Source organism: Homarus americanus, unplaced genomic scaffold, assembly GCF_018991925.1.
Source record: "Homarus americanus isolate GMGI-L3 unplaced genomic scaffold, GMGI_Hamer_2.0 scaffold48088, whole genome shotgun sequence".
In the NCBI taxonomy this organism is placed as follows: Eukaryota; Metazoa; Arthropoda; class Malacostraca; order Decapoda; family Nephropidae; genus Homarus; species Homarus americanus.
Window position 1 is genome coordinate 889,268 of NW_024719965.1, and position 18,200 is coordinate 907,467.

At 38.9% G+C, this 18,200-nt stretch overlaps 1 protein-coding gene across 4 annotated transcripts in view; it reads left to right on the forward strand.

Annotated features, from left to right (window-relative positions):
* Positions 1-18,200, forward strand: part of LOC121860346 (sorting nexin-13-like) — a 65,199-nt gene that overhangs the window by 20,890 nt on the left and 26,109 nt on the right. For all 4 annotated transcript variants that reach the window (XM_042357427.1, XM_042357426.1, XM_042357429.1 and 1 more), the window contains 2 exons: positions 8,929-9,137; positions 16,150-16,322. In XM_042357427.1, coding sequence (XP_042213361.1) covers positions 8,929-9,137; positions 16,150-16,322 — 382 coding nt within the window. The remainder of the gene's footprint in view (positions 1-8,928; positions 9,138-16,149; positions 16,323-18,200) is intronic.

Genomic DNA, 18,200 nt, shown 5'->3' on the forward strand with positions numbered 1-18,200 from the left:
CTTTTGCTAAATTTGTTAAAGTGACTCTTCCTATAAACTTGAGAGGACTCATGGGTGTAAGGTTCTTTCATTTCCTTTTGAACCAATATTAAAGTTTTTATTCTTATGATATACCATTTTATAAACCAGGGACTGCCTGTGAAATGTTTATTCTCATCCAGTGTCAAATTCTTCATCATAATTTCACTTATTGATTTGTATGTCAGCCTCCTTTTTATGAAAAATAATTACCCATCTTAGCATTTACTTTAAATTCTCTTCCAGTTCCCTACCACTTCATACATTCTGTCAAAGTTAATTGCTAACTTTTATCAGTTCCTTTCTCTTTAGCACTTCATCATCAATGTAGAGATAATATTAGCAGTATCTACACCTTCTATTCCTTTTATCTTCAGTTCTCTTATTACTTGTGTTGAAGAACCACTGGGATGCCACACATCACTGCCTCCCCCCTATTTTTACTTCAGAGCTTTCATTTAGCCTGCTATTTACTCTCATATGTTCTTATTATTGAAAAATGCCTTGAATATATCAAGAAGCTTTCCTGTTTTATAATTACTGTACAGGGTACTAATGATCTTCCACAACACCTCTTGTTCTACCCTTTTGTACACCTCCAGGGCCAGTATGCACAAAACTTTTAAGTGCTAGCAAACAGTTGTTAAGGCTGACATTTTCCTGTTAAGCACTAATAGTACATACACAAAACTTTTAAGGGCCTTAATAGTACTGTTAAGTTAAAGAACCTCGTGAGCACTTTTAAATCCTGTAATAGTCGTCTGTTAGTTGATACCATGGCGAACCAACAGCAGCATCAGCGGCGGCAACGCATTTAACGGAAAAGAAGATATATATTTAATGAATATAGTGTGTATATATTAAATATAGTGTGAATATATTGTGTGTATTCCGTCTTTATAGCGTAGGTCTTCTTTCTTGACTTCGACAATACTGAGAATCAGCGTGTCTCACACTCTGCCTCTGAAGATGTCTTGAATAAAGACGAAAGCTAAGGTGCTCCGTTGTTTCCCTTTTCCTGTGTGATTTTATCAAGATTTATCTTATCCACGTTTTCATTGTGGATTTACATGAAATATATATATATATATATATATATATATGTATATATTTTATATATATACAGGTGCTCCCCGACGTACGACGGGGTTAGGGACCCAAATCCAGGTCTTAAGTCCGACATAGAAAAAAAAAATCAATTTTTTTTAAATAAAAAATCTACAATGAAATACAGTACAGTAAAAGCAATAAATAATGAGGAATGGATACAGTACAGTGAAAGTAATAAATAATGAGGAATGGATGCAGTGTGACTGAGCACTTACCTTTAATGTAGTCAGCTGAATGCACATGGGGCCCCCATACAATAGTACCCCGATTTAAGCGGTCAATTGAACCTTTGGGTACCGCTTAAAGTGAAAACCGCGTAAAGTGAACAACAGTACATATGGGATTAATTCCAATAGAGACTGGCCCGACCCCCAAACTCCACTTTTTCAGACACAATACCTACGTTGTAGTAAAAATTACATCTTAATTTTATGATGGTATGCAAACACAATTAATAATTAAGAGAAATATCAATAATATTAGTTTTTTTAACACTTACATTAATAGAAAAGATGGCTGGACACACAGGGATGGGGGTTGGTTCCGAGGCAGAGGGCAGATTATTGGCCCTCACTTGTATCACTTGTATCAATTGTATCACTATCCACCACATAGGCTTGCAGGGCCTCTTTGTCAAACCCCTCAAAGTCCATATAAGTCCATATCCTCACTATCACTATCACTGACTTGGGCCGGCTGTGGTGGGTGGCGGGTGAAGAACTCGGTAATGTTTTGATGACTGGGCGACCTTGTGCGCATCCTGCCCGCGCCACTTCCCGCGAATATGAGTAGATGCACCACGTAAAGTGAAAGTCCGGTTCTGGCGAGGTACCGCGTAAATGCGAAATCGCGGAAAGTGAAACCGCGTAAAGCGGGGTATTATTGTAATTTTCTAATTATACATGGAGACTACATTAACTGGAAACGTTTCGGTATAGAAAATGCGTGCGTCATTTGAAGAAAAAAAATGAAAAAAAAAAGTGGTCACAACTGTGGCGGTCGTAAGTCCCGACAGTCGTAAGTCCAAGCAGTCATAAGTCGGGGACTACCTGTATATATATATATACAGTGGGGTATGTTATAGCGAATGGATTCTACTACGAATATTCCTATAACGAACGGTTTTACCTGTAAAATTGAGAATGCTATAACGAACAAAACTCCTACAACGAACAGTATTTTTTTTTTTTTTTACTAATTTATTGTTTTTTATTACAAGTATTAATGATATATTCTTTATTTCAGGAGTTTAGATGCATATTTATGCACTTTTTTACAATTTTTACAATTTTATATTATATTTTTCAGTATTAAGTGGTTGTATTTGGGGGCCTGGAACGGATTAATCCTATAACGAATGAATGCTATAACGAACAAGGTTCTAGAACCAATTTGATTCGTTATAGCATACCCCACTGTGTGTGTATATATATATATATATATATATATATATATATATATATATATATATATATATATATATATATATATATATATATATATATATATATATATATATATATATATATATATATATATATATATATATATATATATATATATATATATATATATATATATATATATATATATATATATATATATATATATATATATATATATATACATATATACACACACACACACACACACACACACACTTAATAAATACTATCTGTCAATCAAAATACCCCACCTCCCCCCCTCTTCCCACCTGCTCCCTGGGTCCCTCCCTCCCTCCCTACCCCTCACCCCCACCTTCCCTCCCTACCAGAGAAATGATTGGGTTATAACAGTATATTTACATTTTTAGTAATAAATAATACCTCAGACTAAAGTTAGGATAATATAATTGACATTGCTGGATTCCTTGCAAGACCAGGAATATTTTGAATATACACATCATATATTTTGCACAAAAGATAACATATTTGCTCTGAGTAAACCAAATACTTGCATTAGATCTAAAATTTGTATGTCTAATGCAAAATCTATGATGCTTATATTCAAAATGATCATCAAATTGTAAGAATTCCAGCAATGTAAATTATATTCTGGCCGGATAATTTGTATTAATTTTATGAGCTAAATAAAAAAATTATACTTCACCCGCGTATATGAGTAGATGCACCGCGTAAAAGCGTAAAGTGGGAATTCCGGTTCTGGCAGGGTACCGCGTAAATGTAGAAACGCGTAAAGTGAAACCAAGGTTCACTGTATTTATATAATTTTTTATTTTTTTTCATGTAGATCCCTCTTCTCATGTTTGTTCACAAAATTTTTCGGGCTTCTGCCCTGGGTTTTCTAATTACTCTCAGCATGTAGGCCAGAGTTAAGTTTTCTCTTCATAACTCTATTTTATTCATGTCCTCAGTAGCGGGTTCAGCCTTTCCAGGCGAACTTTAGCGAGGCTGCTAGCCTTAGTGATCATTCCAGAAGCTGACCTTCCGGTCTTACTGGCAATCTAGAGTTATGTTGGGATGGACCTTGTATCCTCAGTATGGGTTATATGAGAATCATTCAGAGTGGAATTCTCAACCCAATACCTGTACATCTTGCTAGCATAATGGTGAACGATGTTAGCCAATGGAGCGCTATGGTAGCAGCTCAGCACTGTCAACCCTTCCGGGTGATGATGCTCATTCAGGCATTATTGCTCAAGCTAATTAATTGAAGCGATGATGTCTGTGCACCCTGATTGGCAACAAATAGAGAACTTGATGATCCCTCAAAATATAAATGCTCTAAATGAAGTTAGTTTGATTAAGAAACAAAGTTCATTGAGCTGAGGGATAATTGAGATAAGAGAAGGGAGAGGTGTATGATATAGTGAGTTAGTTGTTAATGATTGTCACACTGGTGACTTATATAGCAATAAGAGATAGTAATTAAATAACTTACTAAAGTATCAGTTAAGAGTTATATTGATTATATTTGGGAGACAATGTAATCTCCCTTGTATTATTATGATGATACAATGTGACTCATAGTGTTCCTCCTAGTTTAGATGAGTGATGTGCAACTGGAGGATGAAGGACAGTTGTCTGGACTGCTAGATGATGGAGGAGACCATGGAACTGTCCCTGGGGAACTAGTGTTGAGTGAGTAGTTACAAGGACTGGAAAGTTCAGCTCATACACTACATACAAGGAAATGTCCGTCAGTAGAGGATGTGAATTCAGTAATAGTAGTTTCACCCAGGACCCAAGGGGACCATACTACATGTACAATAATTATCAAGGATGTAGAGCCACTTGGATTACCAAGTTAGATCCTCATTTGGCTTGCATAATTCATAGCAGCTGGGTCTCAGACAACCTGTTTTCACCATTGAATTGTGCAGTTTGTTATGATCAAATTTTTGTAATTAATCAAGCTGCAGGAGATAAGAAAGAATTATTGCAGATCAAAATTAAAAATAGATGGAATAAGGCCTTGAAGTGTAAATTTCTAAATGTAAAACGCTGGAAAAATCCCAAGTTGGCAGAAAGTTTAGAAGTTTGGGTGATAGGTAACAGACTTAATCCCCAATTAGACCAACCTGCTTCTGGTAAGAAAAGTAGGTAATTGGATATTCTAGGTAATGAGGCAGTAAGAAGATAACAAGAAACTCTACCTAGTCAGTCTGATTTTAGTGGATTCCAGGATCAGGATGAGGAAGTTGGCTCTAATCATAGTGTTCAGTCTCTAGAGCAGGGAGAACCTGTTGAGTCGGACTTCATCCTGTCCCCATTTTGGCAACCACTTCCACCTGGGGCAAAAGTGTTGGTTACTATGAGTGGAAACAGGCTGCTGTCGACTGCCACGCAGCTGATGGATAACATTGAGTGTAAGGATGATCCAAACAGGCCTTCGGTAACATTGGTAAGATCTAAGTCTTCTTTGTTTTTGACCACATCCGAGTCTGTGGATTCCTTATTAAAGGTATTTTATAAAAATGTTTCTAAACAAGTTTTAAGATGCCTATTATCAAGTGCCTGTTGCTCCCAGGTACAGAAGGCTTCTAGTGTTCGCAGTGGAGGATGTAAGTTATCAATTCACAGTGATGCCATTCGGCCTGACAATTGCGCCAAAAGTGTTTACAAAACTGGCAAACATCCCCAGAGAGATCCATGCAAAGGAAGGCATAAGAACTTTTGCTTATCTAGACGATTGGCTGATAGTGGGAAACTCTTTTGAAGATTGTCAAAGGGCGACCCAATGTACACTAGTACTATTTCAAAACCTAGGATTAAAGATAAACCAGGTCCAATCAAATCTCATACCATGTCAGAAATTGGTTTGGTTAGGTCTCCATTGGGATACCAATCAGCATTCAGTCAGTCTACCAGAAGCAAAAGTAACAGATGTGATAAACCAAGTAGAAGCCATCTGTGTAAAGCACGAGGTTTCTTGGCACCATTGAAAAAAATAAATACTGGGTCTGTTGAATTTTGCCACCATAGTGGTTCCTTTGGGCACGTTAAGGAAGAAGCAACTAACTCATCTGGGGTCGAAATTGCTTCACAGAAACAGAAATATTGCTTTTTCTCTCCCTGTTCAGATCAAGAATCATCTGTCATGGTGGACAAATTTGGACAATCTAATCGGTTCATCTCACTGGGTTCCCCCTCAAATAGACTTGGTCGTTTGTACGGACTTGTCCGAAATAGGATGAGGATGCCATTCCTCAAAAGGAGAGTACCGTCAAGGGAAGTGGAGCAACTCCCTTTGGGACAAACACATAAATGTAAAAGAATTAGCAGTGGTCCTATTCTTTTTGTTGGCAAACCCAAATTTAAAAAACATGACGATTCTGTTTGCCATGGACAACAGAGCGGCAGTGTTTTGTCTCAATCATCAAGGCTCCAACCAGATCTTGGCCTCTTCTAAAACTAAAAAAAAAATAAAATAAAAAAATTCAAAGTTTGTGTAACACAAACACTTTACCTCAAAGTAACTCACATACTGAGAGTACAACAATTGGGCAGATGCCTTGTCCTATTTCAGGCCACTATCGACGGAAATAGAATGGTCCCTAAAGATATCAAAGTTCAAGAGTCTAGTGAAGAAGTTTGGGACTCCACAAATAGATCTCTTTGCCTCACAAAACAATCACAAGATGCCAACTTAAGCATCTCTAGAGCGATCGAATCTTTTAGGAAATGCTCTACTCATAGATTGGAACAGTTGAAATTCAATCTATCTGTTCCCACCTGTGAAAATGTTGCCCAAAGTGGTTCACAAACTCAGATCCTTCCAAGGACAGGTCCTCTTAATTGCACCATATTAGATCCTACAACCATGGTGCCTGGATCTGCTGGACTGGTGCCTGCATCCACTACAATTGCAGCAAGGATGTCTAGACCAGGTACTGCACCCTCAGTTCGAGATATCCTTGTCACTTCAAGCTTGGAGTTTCTCAAAAGATGTTTAAATAGATTGTTGGGTAATTTCGATATAGTTAACCAAGTGATAGCAGGTCATAGACCCCAAACTTCTTTGCAATATGAGAAAACTTGGAAATCTTTTCAGCAATTTATCAGGTTAACGACTCCAAACACATTGTCGGAAATGGTGGTGATAGAATTTTTTTATTTTCTGCTCAGAATTAAAGGCCTTCAAGGATCAACAATTGCATCTTATAAATCAGCATTGGTTGACCCTCTTGCATGGGGTATTAATATTACTTTGAACCCAAGAATTTATCAAATGCTCAGATCGTCCTTTTTCATTCAGAGACCCCCTCAGCCAATATCCCACCTTGGTCTCTAGATAAAGTTACTAAATTTCTTATGGGGCCTAATTACAATATAAATCTGAACAAGGACAGATTGCTCCAGAAGGCAGCCTTCCTTCTAGCAATAGCAACAGGTATGAGAATCAGTGAGCTGATTTCAATTTCCAATACTTGTAATCCATCATTATTGGTATTTTCTGAGGAAGATGTCACCATTTTTTCTACGGAGCTCCTAAGAAAAAATGAAAGGGAGGATTTTCAAGCTCAACCTATCAGGATAAAACTGCTAATGGATGAGACAAGGGTTCCTCATATTTTGTGACCAGTTAGGGATCTTCAAGAATGGTTAACCAGATTCCCTAATCGAGGCCCCTATGTATTCTCATCACAGGATGGTAAGAAATTGTCTCGGTTATTGAGTAAAGCAGACCCTGGCAAGAAATTTTTGGCACATGACACCAGGAAATATGCAGGGTCTGTGGCCTCTCTGCAGCATATGAGCCTCAGTCAGATCAAAGAAGTGGACTTTTGGAAATCTTAAAAAAACTTTCAAAACAGCTATCTTCATCTATCTCTGGAAGCTGCTTCACATGTGGTGGTGCTGGGGTCCCCTCCCCCACCTAGTTAATCTCCACGACCAGGACCTTCTTCTTCCTCATCAGAGTAAAGTGAGTATCCTAATTGGGATATGTAAATTAACATTTTACCTTCCGGTAAATGTTCCTAATACTGTATTGGAAAATATTCCCCCAAAAAGTTTATAATTATTATCTGGACCTAAGCTAGCAGAGCCTTATATGCAATGTCACCTCCCACTCCACCTCCTGCTCGTGTAATTAAAGCTAGACGTCGCATTCTGAATTGAACAAAAAGCCGTTTTTTTCCTTAAAAAAACGGTTTTTGTGATATACAGTTCAGAATGCAACGTCGACATCCCACCCATCTCCACTACTCGAGAGTTGACATTTGTTTACTGCTCACTCTAGGGCAAGAGATGACAGTAGCAATGTGTGTGATGGAGGGTGCAGGAGGGGGTTTTGAGAATTGCAATTAAATGCCAGGTAGTGACGTGTCCTCCAAATATTACGTATTAGGTGATTATTAGATGTTTTAATTGCCTGTATGTTGGCCTGGCGAGTTATTGCTAGGCATTAACATACCTAGGTTAAAGCTAGACATTGCATTCTGGAATATACGTATCACAAAAACTGGTTTTTAGAAAAAAATTGCTTTTTCAAGTGAAAAAAGATGATGGGTGGTTAACGAAACGAGAGCGATGCTGTGTATCACCATAACATAGAATTGGGACCTTGAAAGATTTGTGATTTTTACAACTAATAAATCGCGAATATCGCGTTTATTTTTGGAATGTGCCGCTTACTTCGAGTATATTCTTTAGTTACTCAATGAGATCTACTAAATGGTAAGAATTTTTTTTTAAAAAGATAATGAGTTGATAACGAAAAATAACCCTCTCTTTTTGTCTTTATTATTCAGGAAAGCCTTCAAGCGGCCATTCAATATTAACTTTTTCTCTTCAATGGCATCCACCAATAACAAAGTCTGGTCTGCTGTCCAGTTGGGCTTCCTTCTCTTTCGTTGGGTTGAAACTTCCTTTTCCTTAATAACATGTTTGTTTACAAACAGCACTGCAAGGAGAAGCCACCGATTACTATCCTTGGTTAATAAATCCTCCTTCAAACTGCATAGATTAGCTTTTTTTTTTTCTTATCAAAATGTATATAAATGTAAATATTGAAATTAATCTTCATAATTTTATTGAGGTTATTCAGCCATACTATCATTTCATATGATGAATTCCTGCTATCTTTAGCGGTGTTTAGCGATACTTAACAAACAACTATTTGTGTGGTAAAAGTTTGCTAGTTAAGCTTTGTGTATAACTTTTAAATTTTACTGTCCAGCTAACAGTACTATTATGTCATTAGCATAAAAGTTTTGTGTATACAGGCCCTGATCCATATGTTCTGTGTACACTACAGTTTTCTTTTTCAATGTACAGTTGTTTTAGTTTTTCTAAGGAGATTTATACCTGGCTAATAAATTCATTTTCTCCTCAGGTGTAAAAATATGGATTGGGTTGGATATCTCACTACCCGACTTGTTGATGACATTGCATGTCACCTACGATTGTTTCGAGAAGCTAGATCAGCTGCACGTGGGAAGGCCTCTAGTGAAGAGTTGATTGACCATTTCTTTGCGAGGGAGGCAGAAAAAGAAAAAGATATATGTCGTGATGAAGTATGCTTGAAGCCGGATGCAGAGAAAGGTGGTTTGTCACATTCATTAGACTTTGTAGATATTCATATGTTGTATTTGGAATGAATATTTCATAGAATACACTACTTGATTAAAATGAAAGTTAGATTTTAACTCAATGATTTTGCCCACTTGGTTCGTAACAGCATATTACTCTATATTTTTTTGCAATCCAATGTAAGCAAATTTCACAATCAGTCCAGATGAAGACCTTGTCATGGCACTCAATAGTACCCATCAAATAGGTAGCCAACCAGATCCCTAGCTCTGTTGCTGTTAATTCAAATTGAGGTAAGGTTTTTCTTAAACCTTACCTCAATTTGGAGCTACCCTTTCTTTGGACATGATCAGACTACACTGTGCTCCTGCAACATAGTGTGTTATGACTCCACAAGCCTTCGCAGAGGCATCACAAAATATGTGCAGTTAACCTTTACGGTATCTTTATTGTCATCATTATTATCAAATCATCATTTGATGTCTCGTAATCTTAGATAATCCTGACCTATGATATTCCTCATCTCATCAGAATGTGTACTCCATCTCTATAGGGGCATATTTGCCTTTTGGCATTCATTAATTGCAATATGGTAAATTTTAGTAACCTGCTCTGTGTCAGTACTTCCCTCTAAATTATCCATATAAAAGGCTTGTTCTGTTTCTGAACATTTGGCATTATCAAATGATACTGCGGTGTGAAAAGTGGTCCCATAGGCATGACCGCTGCCAGTTAGGGACAGTGTGGATACAGCACATTGTGTACTAAGCCTTTAGTAAAGAAGGAGGCAGCATGGCCGGTACTGCTCTTGACTGCATTCACTTCCCCAAGTTGTAAACTTAGGCTCCCATTTACAGCTGGGTGAACTGGGAGTGCCCAGGAATCAGACAATCGGCCCCTGAAACAGGAGGCGAGTGCTGTACCACTCGACTGCCTTGCGCCATACTGCAGTGTACTACATAATAAAAAGGGACTACTGTAGAATATGATCTGAAGTGAAGTGACTTAAAATGATTAGTAGCCAAAGGACTACATATATAACTTTTATGGATCTTCAGGCCACAGAAATCTAGTAAAATCTCAATCCTGTTCATGAAGTTCCACCCTGAGAAAAGTTTTAGAGATGTCAACCACATGCCGTATATACTTGAATATACTGTAGCTTGAGCTTTTATGATTGAATTTTTATGCAGAAAGTAGAGAATTAAACTGTATGCATAATATGTTTGAGGGGTTAAAATTCGTGCATTTCTGTGGGTCTTTTACGGTGAATGATAGCTACCCAGTACATGCACACAGTATGCTAACCTTATCAGTAAGCTCCTTTAACCTGGGCTTGCCTTCTGTACCCCTAGATTCTCTCATTATGTTGCTACACAAAGAGCAGGTCTTCATTTACTGAAGAAGAATGCCACTTTAAATCTACAAAACATGATTTAAATGAAGAGTTTTGTCTGCGACTCTTTACCATCATAGTGGCATGTTGCCAAGTTAGACTCATCACTGTGTAATGTAGCCACATTCCCCTAGCCCTCTCCTTACCAGGCCTAGGTGTGAAGTATGTTATGGTTATTTTTCAACTCATAGTTTCAGGTAGATACAGGTATCCCTCGTTTAGTGATCAGGATGTGTTCCTGAAAATCGATCACTAATTGAAATGATCAATAGATGAGGGGAAAACGAGAAATAATATCCTAAACAAGGAATAATATCCAGGGAGATAGCATGTAATTGTGTAGCCAAGTCGTCACCCAGATGCTAACAGAACAGGTGAAGCTGAGCTGTGAGCTGTTATTGCTCACTTAATAGTTTCTGGCAGATTTTATATGTAATATTCTTAATTTTCTTTTGCTGTTACATGCCCATATAATCATTCATACAGAATGTGCCCCAAAAATTATCATAAGGTCAACAACATAGAAGTAATACAGGCAGTCCCTGACTTACAACGGGGTTAGGGACCCAAATCCAGGTTGTAAGTCGAATTGGTCGTAAGTCGAAAATGCGAAAATAATACATAGAAAATCTAAAATGGGTGTCTCTTTTTCTTCTCAGCACCACAAAACTCTCACTTTTAAGCTTGCCAGCCATTTTAAATGGAATTACAAATGAAAAATTTTTCAGTACACAGCGCAATCACTAACATTGGGACTCGAAAATACATAATTTGAAAAAAATTTGGTACGACTGCAGCGGTTGTATGTCCTGGTGGTCGAAGGTCTAGTAGGTCGTTAGTCGAGGAGTACCTGTATATATTTCTTATGTGCTCAGCAGTTAGCCTACAGAATGAGGGAGGGGGAGTGGAAAGGAGAGGAGGGAGTGGCATGGGGGGGGGGGGATCTCAGCTGTTTTCTATTATTTTTATTTCTACATATTATTATTTTTAATTATTCCTCGCATATACTGGTAAAGTATTCATGCAACACAGTTCATCTGGGCAGTCACCAAGCTGACTGAAGACTAAAGAGATGTGTGTGGCTGCTGCCTGTATGTTGTCATGCCACATAGGGGGGAGGGAGAGTGCTGCTGGCCACAGTTACAGTTCACTGCCTCAATACAGGTGTTCACTTCCCACACATACACACCCATGCTCTTAGTTTTTCTTATTACAGTCATGCGCCGGTTAACGTCCTAGATACCTTTCTTGGAAACGTGACATTAACCGAAATGGACGTTGTCCGATCATCACATAAACTTTGTCTTTATACTTATTTGTATGTGGAGTACTATATACGTACATATACACTCTTACTCTTAAATCACTACTGTAATGTGATACAAGTGATTAATTTTTATCTCTTGTGCAAAATACATGACATTTATATTAAAATTATTCACTGTCTTACTAGGATTCCAGCTATGCTGGGCAGATGGGGGAGAGGGAGGGAGGAAGGGAGGGAGCATGGGGGGAAGGGTAGCGGGAGGTGAGGTGGTACATTTGACAGTTGGCACCGGCCCAAGGTCTAAGCATGTTTATTTATCAATTCTTAAGTGACTAAGCCTCTCTCTTATAAAAAGCCAGTGAAATGACCTGGGTGAATATAATTTACATTGCTGGGATTCTTGTAAGATGGTGATTAATTTAAATATAAACAACCTATAATTTGCACTAGACATAACAATTTTAGTACCGTAATCAAATTAGTACATGTGCACTCCAGCTTTGCACTTAGGTCATTTATTTCTTTTACGTTTCTTTTAGTATGGTGTGTGCATGTAAATGGGTGAAAATAAGTGAAGAAATTTATGTAAATCTACCCAAAAATACAGTTGAAAAACTTTATATTATAAAATGTACTACAGTACTGTACTGTACACTAATGTACTACAATTTTTTTCTCTTGAACAAAATATATGACGTTTATATTGAAATTAATCTCTGTCTTGCAAGGATTTCAGCAATGCAAATTATATTCTCCTATAGTCTGAGATATTATATGAAAAACTTAAGGCCTAAAAACCCCCACGCGAGGGAGTGTGGGGGGGGGGAGGGGAGCGGAGCGGGAGGTGAGGCAATATGATTTGACAGTTGGCGCTGAAGGCCTGGGTGTTTATTTATCATTACTTAAGAGTGACTAAGCTCTTCTCATAATTTGCCACCCAAACGACCTAGGTGAATATAACTTACATTGCTGGGATTCTTGTAAGATAGTGATTTATTTGAATACCTGTATAAACAAGCTATATTTGCAATAGACATAACAATTTTAGTACCGTAATCATTTAGTACATGTACAGTACAGGTTTGCACTTAGGTCCATTGTTAACCGAGGGGCCACTATATTGCAGTGTACTTGTACTGTACAATATTGACTAAATTCACTGGATAACGTACACAACTAATGGTTGGTAAAACTTGTCAAGTGAGTGTCAAGTCTGTCAGTATGAGTGGCATGTGCGAGTGCTTGTGTCCCCCATCATAGGAGTCTGTTTTCTCTCGCTTCAGGATGCCTGAGTCCTCCGTTTTCTCTCAATCTTAGAGTGCACCAGAGACTTCGTTATTCCTTAGTAATGACACAGAATTTGAAATTGCAACCCCAATTGCAACTGGGGTTGCAATTGTTGAGGCAACTAGATATGTCTGATTACAGCAAATGTGTTATTGTCAATTTGTAGGTGAAAGATTTTATCCTCAATAGATGTAGGTTAACATTACACCTGGAGGCAAATGCTTACTAAAGCCTAAGGAAGGAAGGATATTCCTTTAATACATAATATCTGGCCAGTATGGGGAGGATCATCGTGTCTCCGTCAGGGGGTCGTGGAGTGGTGGTCCAGCAGGCGTCACGGAAGTGTTGTGGTTTTTTTTGGGGGGGGTCACGGACGTATTTGCGATCGGACGTTGTTCAGTTGGACGTTAACCGGCGCATGACTGTATATAGTTTTATAGTACAGTATAACGTCGATTTAGAGCGATTCAATTTAAAATTATTGAGTTAAAGTGACACCCACAATTAAGGACAATATATTAATTTAAAGCAAATCTTTCCTATTTTATGTGAGTCAGTCTATCGCATCATATGGAAATTCACACTATTTTAAATTTTGCGCCTAATGTTTCCCGCTAGACGCGTTTCTGGGCAGGCTACGCGGCTGCCCGCTACCCTCCCACATCCACAGTTCTTGTACTGACGCTCTACTGAACGGACATATTGTGTAACACTATCTTCTTCTACCACGTGTATCAACCATCACCACTATGTCCAAGAGGCCAGCTACTACATTAACTACCCCAAAGGCCAAGAAATCAAGGCAAGCAATTACACTGGAGCAGAAAATCAAGGTGCTGGAAGCACTGTAGCAAGAAAATGGTGCTTCAAGTGTGAGGCTCCAATTTGGACAGTGATGGGGATGATGAGCTGGTGGAGTTAGGCTCTGCATCTTCATAGGATGAATTGCCTAACTAAAGTTGAGTGAAAATCTATTTTTGATAGCAAAAAGTCATTAAAAAATAAGTTGACAGGAAAGTGAAAGTGCTTGGTGAGTCAGACGAGAGGCAGGTGGTGCGCGGTGCCAGTGCGACCACCCTCTCACATCAGCTGATCGCTAGTAAACAGTCCTTTTCGCATCCCTTAATTTTAGCTGTGTTGATTTATGAGTGTGTGTTTTAACATAATACTACAAAAAACAATGTTTTGTTTATTCTTGGAGATGGGCTGAGGTGCATCTGGGTAGACTCTCAGTCTTTTTAGTATTTTGTGTCTCTCTCAAGTACCAAATTAAATTATTCCATTGAAACAACACTTCTATTTAGTGCGAATTCGGTTTAAAATGACCTCTCTTGGAACGTATCTCGTGTTATATCAACGTTCTACTGTGTAATGTATGTTATAAAACTATAAAATACTGTACTTTACTATATAATAGTATACAGTACATTTTGACATTATTCGACAGTTTCCAAATTTTTGTGTTCGATTATTCATTAATTTTCTGTTCAGTTTTTGTATGATCCGAGGATTGTTCCTCATTATTCCAACCAACTGTGCAAACAAATATTTTTTAAATGTACAAACAGTGATAGTAATAAAGTAAATAATGCAGTGATAATTAAATATATTACTTACATTGCGAGGTGAACTGATATATAGATGATATTCCCACACATACACATTCATTTAACGACTGATGCATCTGTGCATCTAGAAGGTTCCTGTGTACATACAAAAGGGAAGCAAGTTATCACAAGTATTTTCATTCAATGTGTATTTCAGTATACCTGGCATACCCTGATAACCAATGCTCATCTCCTGATCCCAGAATCCCAGGTATCAACTAAACTTGTGGGGTATTTTCCCTATATGTAATCGTTGATTATGTGAATCGGCGGTTATTGGGGCATTGGTTTTTGGGGTATACCTGTAGAGGCAAAATAACAACTGAAAGGATGCAGTGATTTTAGAACGTTAGCTGTTTACACATGTAACCACTGCTTGACAGACTGTTCACCTTTTTATGCACAGTGAATTAATGAGATATTGTGAAATATAAGGATAAAAGATTCCCTTTGGATACTGTGCATGTAAATTAAGGATATGAGCAAGTATGTATGGATATTTCTCCCTGTTGTTTTATCCCTTTCCAGTCATTTTAGATATGTCCTGCACTGCTCTCCTCCAACATTCACCACTTTCTTTGAGGTTTCTATACCCCTTAATCTGCCCCACTTGAAAGTGGGAGAAAAGTAATGATATTTAATATAGACAACTAATTCTTGACAAATTCAGTTAAAATATGGACTATTTAATACAGTAAGTCCTCGCTTAATGTTGTCCCGCATAACGTTGTTTCAGTACTATGTCACTAAACTTTAGAGACCAAAAGTTCGTTTAACGTCCCGGTGATCTGATACTACGTCATTTTGTGTCGTCACAGACTACAGTTTATGGTGCATCACCCTCTCTTGTCTGGCCGCGCTATGCTCTTTCAGTTTGACGTAGAGTCTCAGTGAGTCACTACCCTCCTTTGCTCCCACCTTCCTCCTCCGCTCCTGCCATACTCCTCCCCTTCCGCCATCCGCTTCCTCTGCTTCACTACCCACCACACACTCGCTCTACCACCTCCGCCCATCGGTGAGTACCACCACAAACTTAGTAGTTGTATATGTATGCATTATTTTCCATAGAAATCACAATGATTTTTTGTTTATGTAATGTATTTCATGGGGCCAAGGGAGGTTCAGGAATGTAACTCATGTATTTTATCTATTTCTTATGGGGAAAATTGATCCGCTTAACGTTGTTTCGTATAACGTCGCATTTTTAGGAATGTAACCTGAACGTTAGCGAGGACTTACTGTACTGTATTTGGTAATCCTTTACTAATGATGGTTTCTTTATTCTTAATCTTATTCAGATTTTGCATTTTATGCTTTTCTATCTGTACTGTCCAACAGCATTTAGTTGACATATGTTAACCTTTCAGTGTAGGCTGAATCAATGCCGATATAATTTATTCATACATTTAGAGAAATAACATTGATGACGTTAGAATTAAACAACTAATTGAAACCTTCTCTCAACAGATTATTTAAGTGACTTAGTGGAGACCATTCTGTACTATATTCTACCCCCTGAAGACTTCTCGAATGCCCCTTTATGTGCTGCTGTTGTGGAGATCCTGGTATCATCTGTCATCATGCCTGTTGTTTCCCTCATCTCTGACCCAGACTATATCAATACTCTTATTATATGGGCTGTAAGTGCAATACCTGAACTCTTATTATATGGGTTGTAACTGCAATACATGTATCCTTTCAGTTAAGGAAGCTCGAGTTACAGAAATTTGTGTTAATGGAATCAGAAATGTATGGATTGAGTTTTGAGATACTGTACAGTTAAAAAAGTCTCCTAGCCGTATATGTGTGTGTGTGTGTGTGTGTGTGTGTGTACGTGCTTGTGTGTGCGTGACTGCGTGTGCGTGCATGTGTGTGCGTGACTGCGTGTGCGTGCATGTGTGTGCGTGCATGCATGCATGTGTGCATGTGTGTGTGTGTGTGTGTGTGAATAATAAATAATAATAAACGGTTTATTAATAGAGTTGCAGCTGGTGGCTGAAAATATACAAATTTACATTTGATTTAGACATAATGATATGCGTTGAATACATTTACAGGACTGTGCAGTACATAAATCAGGAGTTGTTTATTATTTTAGCAATAGATGGGATGGTGCTATTCTTATATCTATCAGTGCGGGCTCTTATGGGCTGAATTTTGTTGTAGTGGCGGACTGCGCGAGGTGGGCGGGGGACTGCCGGTGGCAGGAGGTGGCGATGATGAGGATGGTGCAGTAGTCCACTGCCAAACCTTGCTAGTGCTTGGTGGTGGAGGTCACTGAGGGATGTGTGTGTGTGTGTGCGTGCGTGCGTGTAATAATAATAATAATAATAAACGGTTTCTTAATAGAGTTGCAGCCGGTGGCTGAAATTATACAGACTTAAATTTGATTTAGACATAATAATATGCGTTGAATACATTTACAGGGCTGTACAGTACACAAATCAGGAGTTGTTCATTATTTTAACAATAGATGGGATGGTGCTATTCTTATATCTATCAGTGCGGGCTGAATTTTGTTGTAGTGGCGAGGTGGGCGGGGGACTGCCGGTCGCAGGAGGTGGCGATGACGAAGATTATGCAGTAGTCCACTGCCAAACCTTGCTACTGCTTGGTGGTGGAGGTCACTGAGGGATGGCATTTCCAGGGTGGAGAGAGCATTGTTGTAGCTGGAGTAGTCTGTGCCAAGCATGATTCTGCAGGCCCTTTTCTGCACCTTCTCTAGCTGACGTTGTTGGGTAGAGTTGAGAGAAGATGACCAGGCTGGTGAGGCATACGTTAGTTTGGGGAGAATAAAGGCATTGTAGATAGTCCTCAGCTCTGGCGTGGGTGCCCCAAGTGATCTTAGTTGTCGTAGCATGTAGAGTCGGTACGAGGCTGCCTTGATTGTGTTGTTTACATGGGCCTTCCAGTCCAGTTTGTGGTCTATGGTAACACCCAGGAGTTTGGCAGACTGCACTAACTGGAGAGGATGGGCACCCACTTGGACTGCTGGAGCTTGCATTGGTGTGGTGGCGGTATTGATGTGCATGACTACGGTTTTGGTGTGGTTGATGGTGACTTTGTTCTCCGTAGTCCATGCCTGTAGCCTGTCCAGGGTGCCTTGTAGCGATGAGTAGTCCGGTGAGGTGTTGTCCACTGTAACCCCCACAGTGCAGTCATCCACGTACTTCCACCTGTGAGGAGTGTCCGATAGAGCGTCGTTGATCAGGATCAGGAAGCACAGTGGTTCCATCTTGGTCCCCTGGGGAACACCGCAGGTGAGGTGTTGGAATGTGGAGACAGAACCTTGGTATCAGACTGCCTGGCGATGTTCACTCAAGAAATCATTGAGCCATGAGACCAGGTTGGTGGGCAGCCCTAGTGCAATGGCCTTGTTGATAACAGTGCCGTGATCAACAAGGTCAAAAGCCTTCCTGAAGTCAACAAGGGCAATGGCCAGTGATGTCTTACATTTCTGCAGGTTTTTGTGCAGGAAATCCAGGAAACTAACTAAGCAGTGTGATGTAGAGGAGGTC